The 16,736-nt window shown below is 37.8% G+C and overlaps 1 protein-coding gene across 3 annotated transcripts in view; it reads right to left on the bottom strand.

The window, feature by feature from the left end:
• Window positions 1–16,736, bottom strand: part of AMMECR1 (AMMECR nuclear protein 1) — a gene marked incomplete at its 5' end in the record, with an annotated part of 79,997 nt that overhangs the window by 5,335 nt on the left and 57,926 nt on the right. For all 3 annotated transcript variants that reach the window (XR_014591517.1, XM_083876507.1, XM_083876506.1), the window contains one exon: window positions 5,411–5,525. Coding sequence is in view for 2 of the 3 variants with exons in the window: in XM_083876507.1 (XP_083732633.1) it covers window positions 5,411–5,525 (115 nt within the window). The remainder of the gene's footprint in view (window positions 1–5,410; window positions 5,526–16,736) is intronic.

Genomic DNA, 16,736 nt, shown 5'->3' on the forward strand with positions numbered 1-16,736 from the left:
ACTTACAGCCAGGTAAGCTCAGCTGCAGCACAGGATGTTCCTCTGCTCCCCACATGTGGCTTCATCCCTGGGCTGGAGGAAGTCCAGCTGAGAGCTAAAGTTGTTCTGTCTCCTCTGACACTGTCACCATTGTTGCTGATAAAATCACCTGGTCACCAGCTATAATCTGCAGGCAAAACAGCTGCCAAATCTAATGAGGCTTCAATTAAGAGCATTAATTTTGTTCAAAGCAGCAACTAAACAATCAAAGCTTTGCCACTCTATGGACTCGAGTCTGGAGCCTTCAAAATTTCTGCTCACGTATGAGAAGGAAATGGGAATATTACAAAGCACCCAGCCTCAAACTCCTATTTCTGTGCTACTGAGAATTGTAAGGTGACAAAATGACAGCACAGAAACCAAGATTACTAATACTAAGGTGCTGGATGCAGATAATCAAAATGACAAAAACACTGGAAAAAAACTAACAAAGAGGCTGGACACCTTTCCAGGGCATTGTCTAAGCCCCTCTGTTTTCAGGTTACAATAATTCTGTGGAGAGTACCTGCACTGGGATCAGGCCATTAAAGATATTCCATTGCCAGAAGGTTTTCAGTTGCTTTTGAATTCTGTGCACAAACACAAAGCATTATTAGATGGCCATTTTTATGCCCACATAACCAAGACGTTATTTCCATTTGAATCCAAAGGTCCCAATGCTGCATGTGAAAATGAAGAGTCAATGTTTTCAAACGGCATCATGTTGTTTGGTGTGGCACATCCTTGTGGACACAAATTTAATCAAAAAATGCTTCGACAGTTTCTCCAGTAATAATTTACTTACTTTACCGTAACTGCAGGGCAGTCACAAAACAAATATGGAATATTTATAAAGCTCTGCCATTTCTTCAATTAACATATTTGCTTATATTAAGACTTTAATTTTAAAACTTTTCATTCTTATTATATATGATATAAGCAGGGGAAATGGGAAGAAGAGTCTCTTGTGGCTGGCCATAGCCAAAACCATTTTTCCCTATGAATCTTACATTGTTCATATATAGGAAAACCGTAACTTTGTGACTAATTAAGTCACTGCAGCTTTTAACATGTTATTTCATTACCAAACACTTCTAAACTCCAACTTTCATTACATGGATATATATAAAATCACTAGAGAGATCAAATACTCAGAAGCTCAAATAATTGAGCCCAAAGGCCTGAAAGTAAAATGAAATAATGTCAGAAGCTAAAAAAAGCTTACAGAATTTATGCCCAAACCAACAAGTTTCTGTAGCTGGTGATTTTGTAACTGTGCATATTCAGTATTAAGATGAAATATTTCCAGGGTTTGCACACCTTTAAATCCTGCATAATATGAGATTCTAAATGCTACACAAGTGTTCTGCATAATACTGACAGTAATATTCATGAGTGACCAACCAGGAGCACTAGTGAGGTATTAAGTATGATGCAACATTCCAGTTGCATCACTGCTCTGGATGTTTCCCATTAACCATCTGAATAGACTTTTAGGCCCATGTCAGTAGAAAAAAATGGGAATATACAGCAGAGGGAAATTTCATAGCATCCTGTGGAGCATCAGTTCCAACTGTGTAGCTGAGCAGGACAAACAGCTTTTCATTGTTCAGCTGCAGTTACCAGGCTTGAGTTAAATAAATGGAAGCAAAATAAAAATGATCCACACTAAGACTGGCATGGGCACAGTGTGGAATTTATTTTGACTTCTTCAAGAGACTGGTGTTCAACTGATGCAAACTTCCGTGAGATTTCCCAAAATAGCCCTGTCCAAGATGGGAGGGAAGGCATTAACTGCCCTGCTACCAGGACTGGCACACATCTTCCTACACAGCCTCAGGTCTGCTCCTCAGACTAAAAATACTGATACACCACAGGCAGCATTCTGCAGAACAACATCATCTGTCTGTGAAGTTTAGAAAAACAAACCAATCTTGTGCAGATGGAGCTGAGTTCTGTCTCGACTATTACCATTTATTAGGGAAATGACTGCCTACAGGTATCCTCTGGAGCTGAAAAGGGACCACACAATTGCTGCTTCAGCCTCCCACGTGGATAGGAATCTATTTAAATTGTTGCTACTGGGAGAGAAAAGCAAGAGAAGGAGAAAAACTTAGGCAAAAAACAATCTCTGCCAATAGAGATATTTCTGTAGGGTTTTACAGCATGGAATACTGTGTCCTATATAAGCACTACTTGTAGATATCAACTCTGATCAGTTGTGTAAGTGGCTAGAGGCTACCTAAAATTAGGTTTCATGACAGTATTAACTAAATTAAGAGACTTTTCATTACATTTAAGGATTGCATCAAGCTACATTATTTTACTTCTGAAATGACCTTTACAAAACTTCAGATTTCTCAGTTCTACAGAAGAGAAACTGAGAGCCACTGGTGTCGCTGCACTTGCGGGCAGGAAAGAACTTCCACAACTCCTGAATATACCCACTTCATCAACAATGAAAAGCTGCCTTTCAGTCAACATTATTGGCTACAAGTATTTCAGCTAATATTTAAACCAGTGCACACAGGCTAAAGGCCTTTTGTGTCAAGACAGCATGTACAATTCTGCAGATTTAACTTCACTGAAGGACAGCTACTTCAGGGCAAAGACCTCTTTTCAAGGTATTTTCAGGAAGAATTACTGCTCAAGTCTAGCCAAAAGGTTTCTTAGTTATAATCACATGCAATTGCAACGCTTTAGGATCTTCTAATAAAAATCAGGAGAGGATCTGAACCAGCAGGTCTGAATTAGTTTATGTAGGGAAGGAACAACTGCTATCAATAGCATGTGCTTAGAAATAAGTCATCTTTATGACTTGTCTTGTAACTAGTCCTTTGCTGTCTGATCTTTAATAAAAGAGCAGTAGCATCACCAAAAAAACCCTGTATCTTTGAGTTTTTCATTCTGTCCACTTCTCTGAGATGGAAAGGCTGTGCAACTGTGCAACTCCACCCCAACTGGAGCACAGTGGTCTCTCCTGGGCTCTGTGAAGCAGAACTGGAGATGCAGTTCTTACACTCCTAGTGTTCCTTTCAAAGCCCTGCAATTCAGACAAAGTCACAGGTATGTAAGAATGCTCAGTTGTATTTTAGGAAGCATCCTTGTGAACATGGCATTGAAGGGGTCCTTTAGAGACCATTTTTCCCCAGTTATTTTCATAAAAGGTGAAAATTGAGCCATTTGAGAAGTCATGTGGGAGCCACAGCAGTGAATTCACACAGATCTCTGTTTACTTGATGGAAGCTTCTACTGCAAAAGGATCTCACGTTGCTTTTTACAGCTGAAATACTAATTTATTTAGTCTGGGAAGGTAATTCTTCAATGTGACAAAACATCCACCACTGCTTCAGGATAGAGAAAACACTCCTGAGTTGTCCTCAGACAGCTCCACTCCTGACTTCAGGTGACCTTGTCTCTAAGCCCCTCAGAGCACTGAGTTGTCTGAACTGGCAATTTTCAAATATTGTGACCTATGTCAGCAAATTGCTGACCTGGCTCCAACAAGATCATCAGCAGGACACCTACAAAAGCAAGGACTCCTAACTAGCCAGATGTTTTTCAGGATGATCTCAGCATGACAGGAGATGAAAGATGCAGAATCTCTCTTTACATCATACTCTAGACATCCTGAAATGCCCTTTTCCCATTAATAATGTATAACTGCATCTCCATTAAAAGACACATGGGTGACATAAGCAATCTCACTGCCAGGCACACACAGTGAATGAATCATTCTTTTAAGGACTAACAATTACAAATTTTATAATCTCATATTTATAGGTCATCCCCCTCCTCTGGACCTTGTGCATGGAAACGTAGTTTGTGACCTTTCTTAGAATTGTAGGAATTGATAAAAGGTTTTAAAAACTTATCATTAGAAAACCTTAAAGGAAATAGGAGAAAACAACCAAGCAACATCAAGGCCTTTTATAATTCTGACCCCTGCATTCTTCTCTTGTAAGTCAGGGCTTTCCAATAAGAACAACTGTAAGAATCCATAACATCAATCAGAATTCAGAACACTGGAGTTCTGCATTATGCTTATTTACACAAGTCTCACAAGTTCTGCAGCAAAATATAGAAAGGGCACAGGAAGTAAAAGTCTCTTTTTTTTCCAGTATTAGTTAGGAATCAGCAGTTGCCCAAAGAACAAAGGTAAAACCAGGGATAAAAAAGCCTCTCCCAGGGAAAGTGGATTTTTGAACTCAGGCTTCGCTTTCAGTTTTTCCTTAAGGATGAATACTGGGGTCATCTTAGAAGTTTATTATTGACACAATGAAACAGCACCTAATGATATTTATAGACTATGGCATGCAAAGACCTGAATATGGTTCTTATGGTTCTAACAAGTACAATTTCTACTGAATATACATTTTTTATGTTTAAATACAACAGAAAACCTCTCTTTCTCCAAAGTTCTAAATACTTAGGCAGGCTAAGTTATTATTAAAAGGAAATACTGTAGCTTTTTGGTGTCTCTGGCATTATAATGTCTGCTATTCTATGACAATTTCAAAATTTCTTATGTCCACTCAAAAATAGATTCAAAGAAGAATGAGGAATGAAACATGATGACTGAGATGTAGAGTTCATCTTAAGTCAAGTACCTTGTTTTTTGCAAGCATCTAATGCCAAATAATTTGGAGAAAAGAACATTACAGACTAGTACTTCCATCAGTATACACTGTCATACACACGTCAGCATTTGCTTCCTAATCTCTTTTCTGCTGCTGTTCCAAGAGGATGCATGCAGGTTTCCTAGAACCTGGCAATTAGAACAGATTCAGCTCCATGTGTAAGCAGCAGGAGAGCAGCGATTTATGTGGCCTCAGTGTATCAAGGCTTTGTGAGGTCTGGGCAGGACACTCACTCTGAAAGCACACAAAGTTTGGGGGAAGATGAATGTCTCTACAAGCTAAATGAAGCAGCTTGTTCTGGGATTGCAATTTTGTGCAGTGCTTGTTTCCAGAAGCAGACATCAGACTGTTAACTTCCATACTGGAACACTCCTTCCCAGAGTCTGGGAGTATCCCAGAGTAATGTACCAGAGTCTGATGTACCACCCTTGCTCAGACAGCACCTTCCTTAATGGAGTCTTAAACACCAGGACAGCTGTGCAGACCACTCTGAGTGCCTCTGTGGGCAAAACCACAACTTTATTCCATTTGCACAGCTCAGACTCTTGAGGTGATGATGGTTTTATCAAAAAAAAAAAAAAAAAAAAAAAAAAAAAAAAAAAAAAAAAAAAAAAAGTCTTTTGAATATATGCACATAACCACGTGTAGAGAGTGCAATCCAGTGGCAGCTAAACTAACATGTGCAGATCATTTAAACAGTGTCACTATAGCTATAGATATTCATTTTCATAAAAGATATCTGACATTCTTACCTCCCAATCCATGTAGTCACATACATCTTCAAAGTTAGTGAGCAGAGACACTGAGCAGAAAAGCCGTGGCAGCTCATCCCTCGTCACTGGGGGGAAACGACTATCTTTAAGGGCACTGTTGGAGACAAAACACAATTTCAAAGGATTTTTTTTTTTTAATTTCAAGGATCTAATCTGAAGAGTATAAAGGAGAAAAAAGAAATCCTGATGAAGTGATGACCAGTTTGATAATCCAGTCACCAGTGTAACACTGATCAACATTCTCAATTTTTTCCTTAGACATTTGTTTTGGTTTTGGCTGGCCAATCAGGTATGTTCTGAGGGTCATTCTTTCCTGAGCTGGTTTTGCCACTGTGACAATCTTATTATTATAGCAGCAGAAAGCTTTTGGAAAAGAGTTACAAAAGCAATAGGTCTTCCACTTGTAAACCCCATTCAAAAAGGATTAAACTTCTCAACACAAAGTGGAGGGGGAAGCTCTACAGATTGCAGTGATCAAACACTTAATACAGCAATCAAATTGTAAAACTTAATTATTCAGTGAAAAAATGATCCAAACAAGCAGAATATTCTCTAAAAAAAGCCTAACATTCATGCTTACTAGCAGAGGTGAACATAAAAAAGTGAAAACATCCAAGGGCTCTAGAGGCCTGTAAACCTACAGGACTTGAGGAGGTTCTGCAAAGCAGATGTCATGATTAGTAACAGGAAGCTTGCAAACAGCTAATCCATGGCTGACATACCATTCTACAGACAAACACACCTACTGGGGTAAAATCCACATCAAGGGAGCTACCTGTGCTCAGCACAGCAAGCAGTGCAGGAGTAAGACATCTGTAAAAACCTACTTGCATAAGTTTGGTTAAGAACCAGTTAAATTGGCAAAGGGAAGGTTAAAGTGAGGATGGCATCTCAATCTTTTATTCTCTTAAGCTCTGATATGAATACAAACATGCTCATCTCCAACAAAAAGAGCGATCTGTTCACTGAGCTTTTGGATGAGTAAAGAGAATTTAAGAGACTTACTGAAATACTAGCAAGCTCTTTACATGTCTCATTGTTTCATCTAACAGTTAGATTGTTCTTAATCGTTTCACTTGGCCTAGAGCCATTGGCTGCCCCTTAGCTGATATAATCACAGCCATGGCCACGGTGTTAGAGTAATGGCTAAGGCTCTGCACCAGAATTCACTGTTTTGTATGAAGAGTAATAGAACTTCATTAAAGCAGACCATGTAAGGACACATGAGAAAAAAAAAAATGTAAAGTTTAACTAAAGGAAATCATCATATGTATAACCAGAAATAGTCTCCCATCAAGAGCTAACAGCATACACTGAAGAGTTGTATTAGACCCTATGTTTTTCTGGGGTGAGGGGGAAGGTGAATCTTTTGTTGTAGGTATTACAAAACACAACACAACAATACAATACAATGGTATTGGAATTCAGACGCTGAAGTCCTTTTCACAGACCTGTGAAGAACTGGGAACACTAAAGAGATTTAAAGCATAAGGCCTATGATATTTAAGTAATGACTTCCACTGAAGATGGATCAAAAGTAGGTAATGCTGATGGGATTTTCCAGGCTACCTTTGAAACTGCTGGAACCAGGCAGAATTCCCACCCTCTGCTCTCTGGTGTTCAGAGTCACATCAGAGACACCTCCTACAGCCACAGTGTACCAACAACATCCCAAAATACCAATAACCCAATTCAGCTTTCAAATCCCTCCCAGTGGAACAAGAGGATGGTGCCCAGTAGTTCCTCAAGGGCAGCTTCCATATTACAGAAATCTCAGCTCCCGGTGCTTGACAGGCTGGTGTCACTCTCAGAAGTGTCAGCAATGTCAACACTTAGTCATCAAGGATAAAAATCCTCACATGAGCTTTTACTTTCACCACTGCTGTTCTGGGAAGAAAGGGAATCAGTTTTTACAGGCAGCAGTTTAGCCCTTACCACACAATTCACACACTCTATCAACATCTGTGGATGGAAATTCAGACCTCTCCTGACATGTCACTGCACTTGCCCAGGTGCCTCCTGGTGACCAACTCCAGGCAAACAGAGCTTTTTTTTTTTCCTCAAAAGCTTCTCATTGCTCTGAACTAAAAATAAAAAAATCACCATCTAACTGTGGGTCATCAACATTCTGAACTGGAATCTGGAGAATCTGTACATGTCTATAATTCTGCAGCCTTAGAATTTGATATTACAGTCTTATTCAATGCTGTATTTTTCTGTCAATTCTTCTGTTAGAAAAAGCAATGAAATCTGGCATATTAAATACCAGGTTTAAAAAATACTAACTCCAAAATTTTTATCTTAAACTTAGAATTAAGGAATGGTAAGTGGCAATAATCAGCAAAAGAAGTTGGAAAAATTAGGTGGAGCTCAAAACTGCTTTTAAAGAAAAAGCCCAACAATTGTAAAAGCATTTCCTAGGCCATCTGTTCTTTATTCCTTCATGCCCAGAAATAGATTACATATATTGCTGCTGACTAAATGGAAGTACACAGTACTGAAGAGTTGAAGAGAGGTGGTGCCAAGCAAGGGGAATTCTAGCTGGCCAATAAAAGGGCATTAGTTTTTCCACACAGAGTCTGTTGCATGTTAAAAGTGAAGCAAGTCAAGTCAGAATTGAATCCTGTTCAAGGAAAACTATTTTTAGATACAAAATGCATGCACGCATACGCATGGCCTTTCTAGTTAAATATTTATGCAGTCCTGGATGTCCTACTCAGATCAAGTAATTGCCAGCTAGGAAAAAAGCCAAAACAAAGTGTTATTCAGCTATGAGTTTTTCTTCAGCTGAGCCATACTATACAAATCTCAGCTTTTCTTCAAATGGAGTTTATTTGGCTATAGGAAATGTTTATCAGTAATTTCATTTTCCAAGGATCACTCCTCCTCATATGTGAGATAAAGAAAAGCTTGCAAACACTTTAAAGATACTGAAAGTATAAAAAGAAAGGGGAATTGTTTGAAGCATTTTGAGTTGCTGTGACAAGCAGCATGATGATTCCAAAAAAAGAAAAAATTCCATTCCTTACATATTTATGTTCCTTAAGACTACACCTCGTTTTCTATAAAATACCACTAGAGAAGCTCTTACAACAACCTGAAATGATAGTATATGTGCAGGTGAACCAAAATGAAATATATCATTGTGTTCTCCCTACATAATTTCTGTAGGCTATAAAAATGCCTAAAAAAAAAAGTCAGCTTCAGTCTTTAAGAACCACAGGCTCTCACCTGTGATGTGGCAGATGGGTAACAAACAGTAGGACACAAACTGGGGAAATAAGAAGCAGTAGTGGAGTTTCACTGCTCTGTTGAAATGCCTCAAAATCCTTGTGATTGAATTAAAAAGATCCTTTAAAAAAGTTTGATAGCATATAAGCATCAAAGATAGTAAAGAAGGATTTTGATGCAGATGAATGGTGGCATTAAATGAATTAAATTCCTAGTATTTTACTCACTGTTATTTAATAGCAAACATTAACAATGAAATTTCCCACTAAAGCTCTTTTTTGGGGATAGTCCATCTACAGACCTACACTGGACAGAGAGTTTGGATAAAGCTGGACACAGTTCAGTACATTGCTGGAAATTACTTCAAAGGCTTAAACATGACACGGGAGGAGGAGATGCAAAGGAAGCTGTCAAACACTGGGCATGATGTAAGTAATACTCACTTTTATAGGAAGTGTGAATGAGGCAGAGACATGAACTGACTCATGCAATTTTAGGAGGCTTACACAGTGAGTAAGTGACAGAATTGAGAATAGAATCCAAGATCCATGACTCCTAAAAATCTCCTTTTTGTGACAGCCTCTCTTTCAGTCTGCTCACCCTACCCTGTAGAAATGTAGCTCCCAAAAGCTTAATCAAACAGAACTAATACATTTAATCCAATTTAAAAATTAATTTTCCATTACTTTTTCAGTTCGCTCTTTTGCTGTCAATTCTCTTTTAACCAGTTTCTGATAGCAAAAACAGTTAAATCAAACCATAATTTTCTGGCATTTAAACAATTCTTCAAATATCATCAGCAGACATATGAAAAGTAGGCTAAAGATCTTATTTTACAAACTATTACGTTCTTCTGATGAACAGTACCATGGCACTACTTTCAGATGGTAGAGAAAAGACTTAAATCCTACCAGGTCTTCATTAGCTCAGTAAGTGCAACCCCGGGATTCTGGAATTTTCACTAAGTGAGCTGAGCTTAGTAGAATTACCTTTAAAGAGGTATTTAACAAAGAAATGGCCCTCTGTCAATGAACTCAGCCCAAAGGGCTCAGATATTGTTCTTCAATTAATTCAAAACCTCCTTAAACTAATGAGTGGCAAACTCACTGGATTTCAGAGAACAGTGAAGACAAGACAACAGCAAGAGATACTTGGTGCCAGGGTTTCAGAAGAAAACAAAAAAAAAAGTATTTATTGTCCCATTGCTGGGTTACTGAGCAGTGAAGTTAGTTCAGATTTTTACTTTTTCATTCAGTAACTTCGAGAGGAAGAAATTAAGGAACACTTAAGCAGACCACCAGTATTTTCCTAATGAAAATCAGCTCTCATAGCTTGGTTTGGCAGAGACCAGAGAAAACTAACAGCTTCCAAGTCACGACATGCAATTAATTTTTAAGCCAGGAAAGCAGGGCAGAGTGTGCTCTACTTCAGAAAGCAGAAATTATTATGAATACAATCCTCCTAGCTGTCAGCATAAGCTATCAGACAGCCCAACACAACCCACAGGTCAGCCTTCTACAGACTTTTATTTATGAATAGCAGAATTCTGCCAATTTAAATGGAGATTTCAAGGAGTAATTTAAGTGCAACATCAAATCACTTGAATGCAAGCAAAAAGCACTTATTTTATATTGTTGTCTTTTTTTGGGTCAGACTGGAAAAATTTCCAGGAAACAAAACAACTGTGAATGACGTGCTTTTCCTGAACCCTCCCTTACATTTGGGAGACAGAAAGGGAAAGAACAACATTTATACTTCCTGCATATTATGTTGCTGAGTGGTAGTCACAGGATAAAAAAAGAAATACAGACTTGTGTGGCACAGAAGGACATCTTTGAAGTTTCTCAGCTGATTTTATCAGCACAGTGCAGCAGGTAACAGCAACAGCGTTCCAGGTGGGACAAATAAAATACTGATCTAGCATCTCATTATTATTATTATATATTATCATATTTTGGCTCTTAAATTAATTATTTTTTTTTTACTCCACAAAAGTGAAGTATGCCAGAAACCAGTCTGTCTGAAATCAGACATGTAACATAAGAGGAAGGAAAAACCTGCTACTTTATTTCAGACAGTTATTTTAGCTTTGAAAAGAATACCATTCCTTTTAAGACAAATCAGAGCCATCTATAAATTAAGCATTTAGAAAAGCTCATCAGAAAAGGCAACCTACGCTGGCTACATAAGACAATTAAGTCTCTATTTTAGACAGCCAGCAGCTCCTAAAATAAACTGTCTGTATGCTCTCCTCATTTAATGGCTTCAACTACATTAAGAGTATTTTTATGTGCACACATGTATTGTGGAAACCATACCCACAATTAAAAATCAAACCATACTGGCATTGCTGGTAAGGTTCCTTGTTTTTCCATAAAAAAGTCCACTAGTTGTTTAAATCAAAAGAAGCCTTTACAGAATGTTTCTAGGAGTATTTAAAATTTCCAGACAAATTCTTATTTAATTTCTTATTCCGGCTACATGATACAGATCCACTCCAGAGCACACATGAAGGACTGGCATGGTCTGAGATGCTGCTCTGACAATTACTCAGAGAAATATTCCATCACACTGGATTCTTCCAAATAAATCTAGTTCATCACTATGCCTATGATGTTACACTGTGGACATGACGCCTGAAATTAATTTCTCTTCTTTCTGCCATAAGTATAGAGGGAACAACAAAGGTTTGTATGGATAGGTTCTTAAAGTTGAGGAGAATTCTGTGTATATGCTGTTATGGACTTCAAGTGGAAAATTATGATCACAGGAGTCACAGCTCTTGCAGCTTGCTCCCATCAAAAAGTTCAGTTAAAACTAAAAAGATCCACCAAGTGATATTGTAGGTTCCTGATTACATTCAGGAAGCTGAAAGGTGTCAATTCCCATGGAAATGTTTGGTTTGCTACATAAAAACTAAATGCACAGCATTTAAAGCAATCTCCCAGCATAACACAGTCGGTTTGTCACAGTGATTCCAGACGCTCCTTTAAAAACTGAGCAACAAAACTGACCAGGGTTTGGTGTGTAGGTTTTTGTTTGGTGAACACATAATAACAGACTCGTCAGAACACCCTAATTGAGCTCCAACTGGACTAAATTATAATGTCACTAAAAGGCTTTCCAGCAGATGGCAAAGTTTAGATAATGAACAAAAATGAACTGCTCAATTACACTTAGAACCACACAGCTTGAGCAACATTAACCAATCAAATCTATAGGAATATAAAAAGAAATCTCTAGAATACTTTACATCTCCAGTACATCTCTCAACATTGACCTAAGACCATTATTTTACCCCAAAACAGATAATGAAGTCAAGACAAAAATCTTTTAAGGCCACATAGTTGCTGAGTTCAACTCTCATTTAAGTGATTCACAAAATACTGTTCCCCCACTAAAGGTGCATTCAAAGCCATAATTTTATAAAAGAACAAATTAATGAGGTATTTTTAATTTATTATGAACTTTGAAATGACCTCATCTTAAGTACATACAGAAAAATATTTCTAAATGTGTCAGCAATGAAGTTATATAGAAATACAGAAAGATAATTTAAATATTTACACTTTTGAATTCCTGCAGCTTGTAAAAAAGAGGGTCTGCTGCTGAGATTTTAGAACACAAGAGTGCTTAATTTTCTCAACACTTCTGTCACCAGAAACACTGTATTTTTATATAAAAATATATATAACAATGGAATTTTTATTCTTCAGCTTCAGTAGTTTGCCACAAACACTGAAACTGCTTTTTGATCAGGACTTTGAAATCAGTGGACAAAATAAATATATATATATATATAATCAGGTTAAATATAAAGAAAGCAAAAAGCATGGTAGATAATGCAGTAAATCAATTAAGAAGGACAAATATTGCAGAATCACAGAATATTTCTGGAAGTGACCCTAAAGATCATTTCATTCCAACCCTCTGCTGTGGGCAGGGTCACCTTCCACCAGCCCAGGTTGCTCAATTGTATTTGCTTATGTGAGGTATTGCAGTAAATGGTTCACAGAAAAAGATTTAGACAAGAAAATATGCTAAAATATTAAGGTATTAGCAAATATAGTCTGAGAAATGAAAGGTGACAGGATCCAGTCTTGAAATTCTGTAACAAACACAAACTGAGAATAACCCAAGGTCCACACTGCCTTCCAGACTGGAATATAAGCACCCAAAATACAGAGCACAGAATAATATCCTGGCTGATTTCCCAAGATGTGTTTCATCAATATCACAACTCCACTTGGATTGTGTTCAAACCAACTGGTTTTTAGCTAAGCACAATCTCTTACACATCTCCTGTGAGTACATCTGCAGAGACACGCAGATCTGAGTGCTGGCAGCGTGGAGGGTGGCAAATGAGCTCAGAGCATCTTACTAATTCAGTGTTTTTATAAATACAGTGCAAGATAGGCACAAGATGACTCCCTTGTGGCACATCACATGTAACAAGACCTCAGGGAAAGAAATGGTCCCTCCTTACTTCAGGAGACTTTTGTTTCTAGGCACTTGCTCCCACTATCATGAAACTATTCTAGAATGCAGCCATTAGAATTGCTGCATCAACAGAATTTAATTCCTATTTAAGGCAACAAAAAGGTTTAACACTTTTTTTCTGTTCATTTTGTACATGTGCAGGTTTTTACTTCATGTCTGAATCTCATTAAAAGATCGAGCTATGATTGTTCATTACCTCTACAAATCTCCAATTCAAAAACAGAATATATTTTAAATACATTAACACATTCTATATATCTGGAAGCTTTGCTTCCTGCATTTCCTTCCCTTTTACCTTGCACACACAAAGAAGTTGTCTGTAAGCCATCTTCTTATTCTCGTTTTAGCAACTCTGCCACTTCTCCCTCGCTCATGAGAGCGGGTCACGATTCCATCCTTTTATTCCTTCCAGATTTCTGTCACAATTCTGTCGACTTGGATGGCACGTTCTGTACCACCTGCAACCCACTCAGCTTCCAGAAGTGCCTGCATGGGGCACTCACAAACCACTCTTAGCTAAGGTCAAGATGCCCAAGCAACAGAACATTTGCAAGCTCAGCTAAACAGCACATTCAGCTCCAAGTCTGCCAGCTGTCACTCTGTAGATGTTTTTCTCTCTAAACCAGGTTTTGAGTAGCAAATAAAAACAGCTGAAGTGGAATGAAAAGGAAGTTCTGAAATTAAGAAAAGGCAAAAGGCCCAGGTTAGGCTACATCTGTCCACAGCCCCAGGAACTGTAACTCAAGTATTCAAGGAATACATTTACATCAACAAGCATTCAAGGAATGCATTACATACATTGGAAAAGTCTGCTTATGAATTAGATATTTTAAATCACATCTTCCTAGAGAAACTACAGGTCAAATTGTTTTGCCTTTGAAGGTAGTAGAGTTTTGCCATTCACTGCAGTGAAGCCTAAACCAGGAAAGGACTGTTCTGTCCATGTGTCTATTCAGCTTTTAACTACCATGAATATCTTGCATTGCTACATACGTTTAACTAAGGGACTTGTACTGAGATCAACTGAAGCCCAAATATTCAATGTTAAATGAAGATACAGTGTGGACACACAAAAAATTGCTTTAAGTCATAATCATACCATTAGAGATACAATTCAACACATCTATCTGAAGTGGTTAATATTTAAATGGAAATAGATTTCATCACCTTTCTAAAAAGTGACTCACGAAATGTTTCACCTCCTGAATGTCAGGAATGCTTTAGTCAAACACAGTCTTGTGAAATCATATGTAACAGCTCTTGGAAACCTACATTTTTGGGGAATTAAAAAAAAAAAACCATGCATTGTAGACTTCCACAAAACTGAAGAGGGTTTTCTGAGCAACAAACTAGAAAGTCACCCTTTCAGTGATAGAAAAAGCTGAGCACACAAAGAGGGGTGGCTCTGGCAAATGAGGCTGCATGTGGTGCAGAGACCTCCACAGACAAAGCACAGCTGCTGCTCTTTGCAATGAGGGATTAGCAGTCTAGGTCAAAGGAAAAAAGCCTCTCTGTAGCTAAGTGAGCAAACTGCAGAATGCATCCTCAGCACAGATGAGAAAGGGCCAGCTAACCAGCTTGCAAACTGTGCAGAAGCTTCTGGAACAGAAACAAAACCAGCATTAATTTCTTGACAGAGCATGTAAAATATTTCTGGTAAAAAGCAGGGATGCCCTGCTGTAGAACCAAGGTTACAGTGACCTCTCAATTCTTTAAAATTACATTTCTCCTTTCCCTTCTTTGTGTTCACTTATATAACGAGCATTTTTTCTTCATGGCCAAACGAACACATTGCATGTGGGGCTTTAACAACAATACCTGGAAGTAACTGGCCTAGAGATAACACAAGCAGCTCTTTTAACTCTAGTTCAATAAGAACTGAAGCTGTTAAATGCATATACACATGCATACAGAATTTTTTTCTTCCATACAGACATATTTTTCAACGTTTGTACAGTTGACTCATATTGTATTTTGGTTGTACACTGACACTTCAGTTAAATGGGATATAAGCCAATATTTGAAGAAAATAATTTAACCTTTTTTTACATACTAAATATACTTTTATTCTACATCATTCACTTTAGCAACATTAAATGAAAGAAATTATGAGTCTCCTGAAGTAAGAAATACTGTTTGAATGTACCAGTGTGAATGCATTTTTAATCTGGCTTTTATTAATCAATAAAGCACTGAGAATGTTACTCACAATTAGGCTGGTATCTAAAGTAGCAAATTAATTGCATGTTACAAGAAGCTTGACACTTATTTCAGTCTGTGGCATTACAGAAGACATAAAATTACTTGAACTACAATTACCAGAAAGTCATACTGTTCAAAAGAACCCAGGAGCTTTTCTTTTCCCCTGTAAAATCAAAACTAAGGGAATTCTAATGAACTGAAAAATACAATAATAAAAAAAAAAAATCACCTTTCCTTGCTGGTAAAAGTTTGCCATACCTGATTTCATATACAGACTTAAACCACAACTGTTAGTAACTGCCATGATCACAAAGGGCTCTTTCACTGGGGCTGCAGCTCCCGACAGATGGGAAGTTCCCAGGAGCTGTGCCCAGGCTCAGCAGAGTACTTCTTAACATCTGTACCAGTTCCCCAAGTTCTTGGGGGAGTTATTTATATACTGTACTTCTCCAACCTGTGAGACTACTTGCCTGACAACTGACCCTTTAATGCAAGTAATCTGCACTAAGAAATAAAGATTATAGCATTGCACTGGAACAGCAAACCTAAATTTAAGCATGTGAGCTGACACTTTGTAGCCTACGTATTATATTTAAGAGGCAGGCACATGTCACCATTCCCCCACAGAGAATATCCTTGCTTGAAGAACTGAGTGTTACCAGTCCTACAGGAATTTGTACTGAAGGCCAAAAAAAAGCTCTCCTCCACCACGGTCAAAAGCTATTCACCACATATAAGTTACAACTATAGTTAGAAAAGTTTTAATTTAAAGTCTTGAAAATGCAAATAAAAGTAGGAATCTTTGAGATTAGAAATACCTTTTTGGTCATACAACAAATATTCCTAAGTAATGGTTTATGAACATACTTTTGAAGCAGTAGATGCTTTGTGAACAGCATCAACACAGTTATTTACAGAGCTAAAAAAGTAATCAAAGTACATTCAGTTTGTTTCTAAAATAAAGGCTATCACAAATATACACTTGTTCAGAGTGTATACAGCACTCCGTATACTTTTCTAAGGAGTACAGTTGAAAATGGCAGAATGTGAAAAGTGCATCTGTAATTCAAAGGAAAGAGATGAACCTGGAGTACCTCTGTCCCTAATATTATCTTTTAAAATTAATGTTAGCAAAGAAAAAACTGGTTATTTTCAGATAAGTAGATATTCTTACCCCTCCCACCACAATGAACCGGAGATGAACTGGGATAAAACTTCAGACATTTGTAAATGATGAAGTTCAAGAAGTCTCTCAAGACTTTCCTGGGTGCTGTTTCTCCCTCCCCACTCCGAGGTCACTTGCTCACAAATACACACATGGTATGAGTTGAAATAGTGCAGTGATTGGGCTTCTAAGTCTTTAGACTACCTC

Source organism: Zosterops lateralis, assembly GCF_965231275.1.
Source record: "Zosterops lateralis genome assembly, chromosome: 21".
Classification (NCBI taxonomy): domain Eukaryota; kingdom Metazoa; phylum Chordata; class Aves; order Passeriformes; family Zosteropidae; genus Zosterops; species Zosterops lateralis.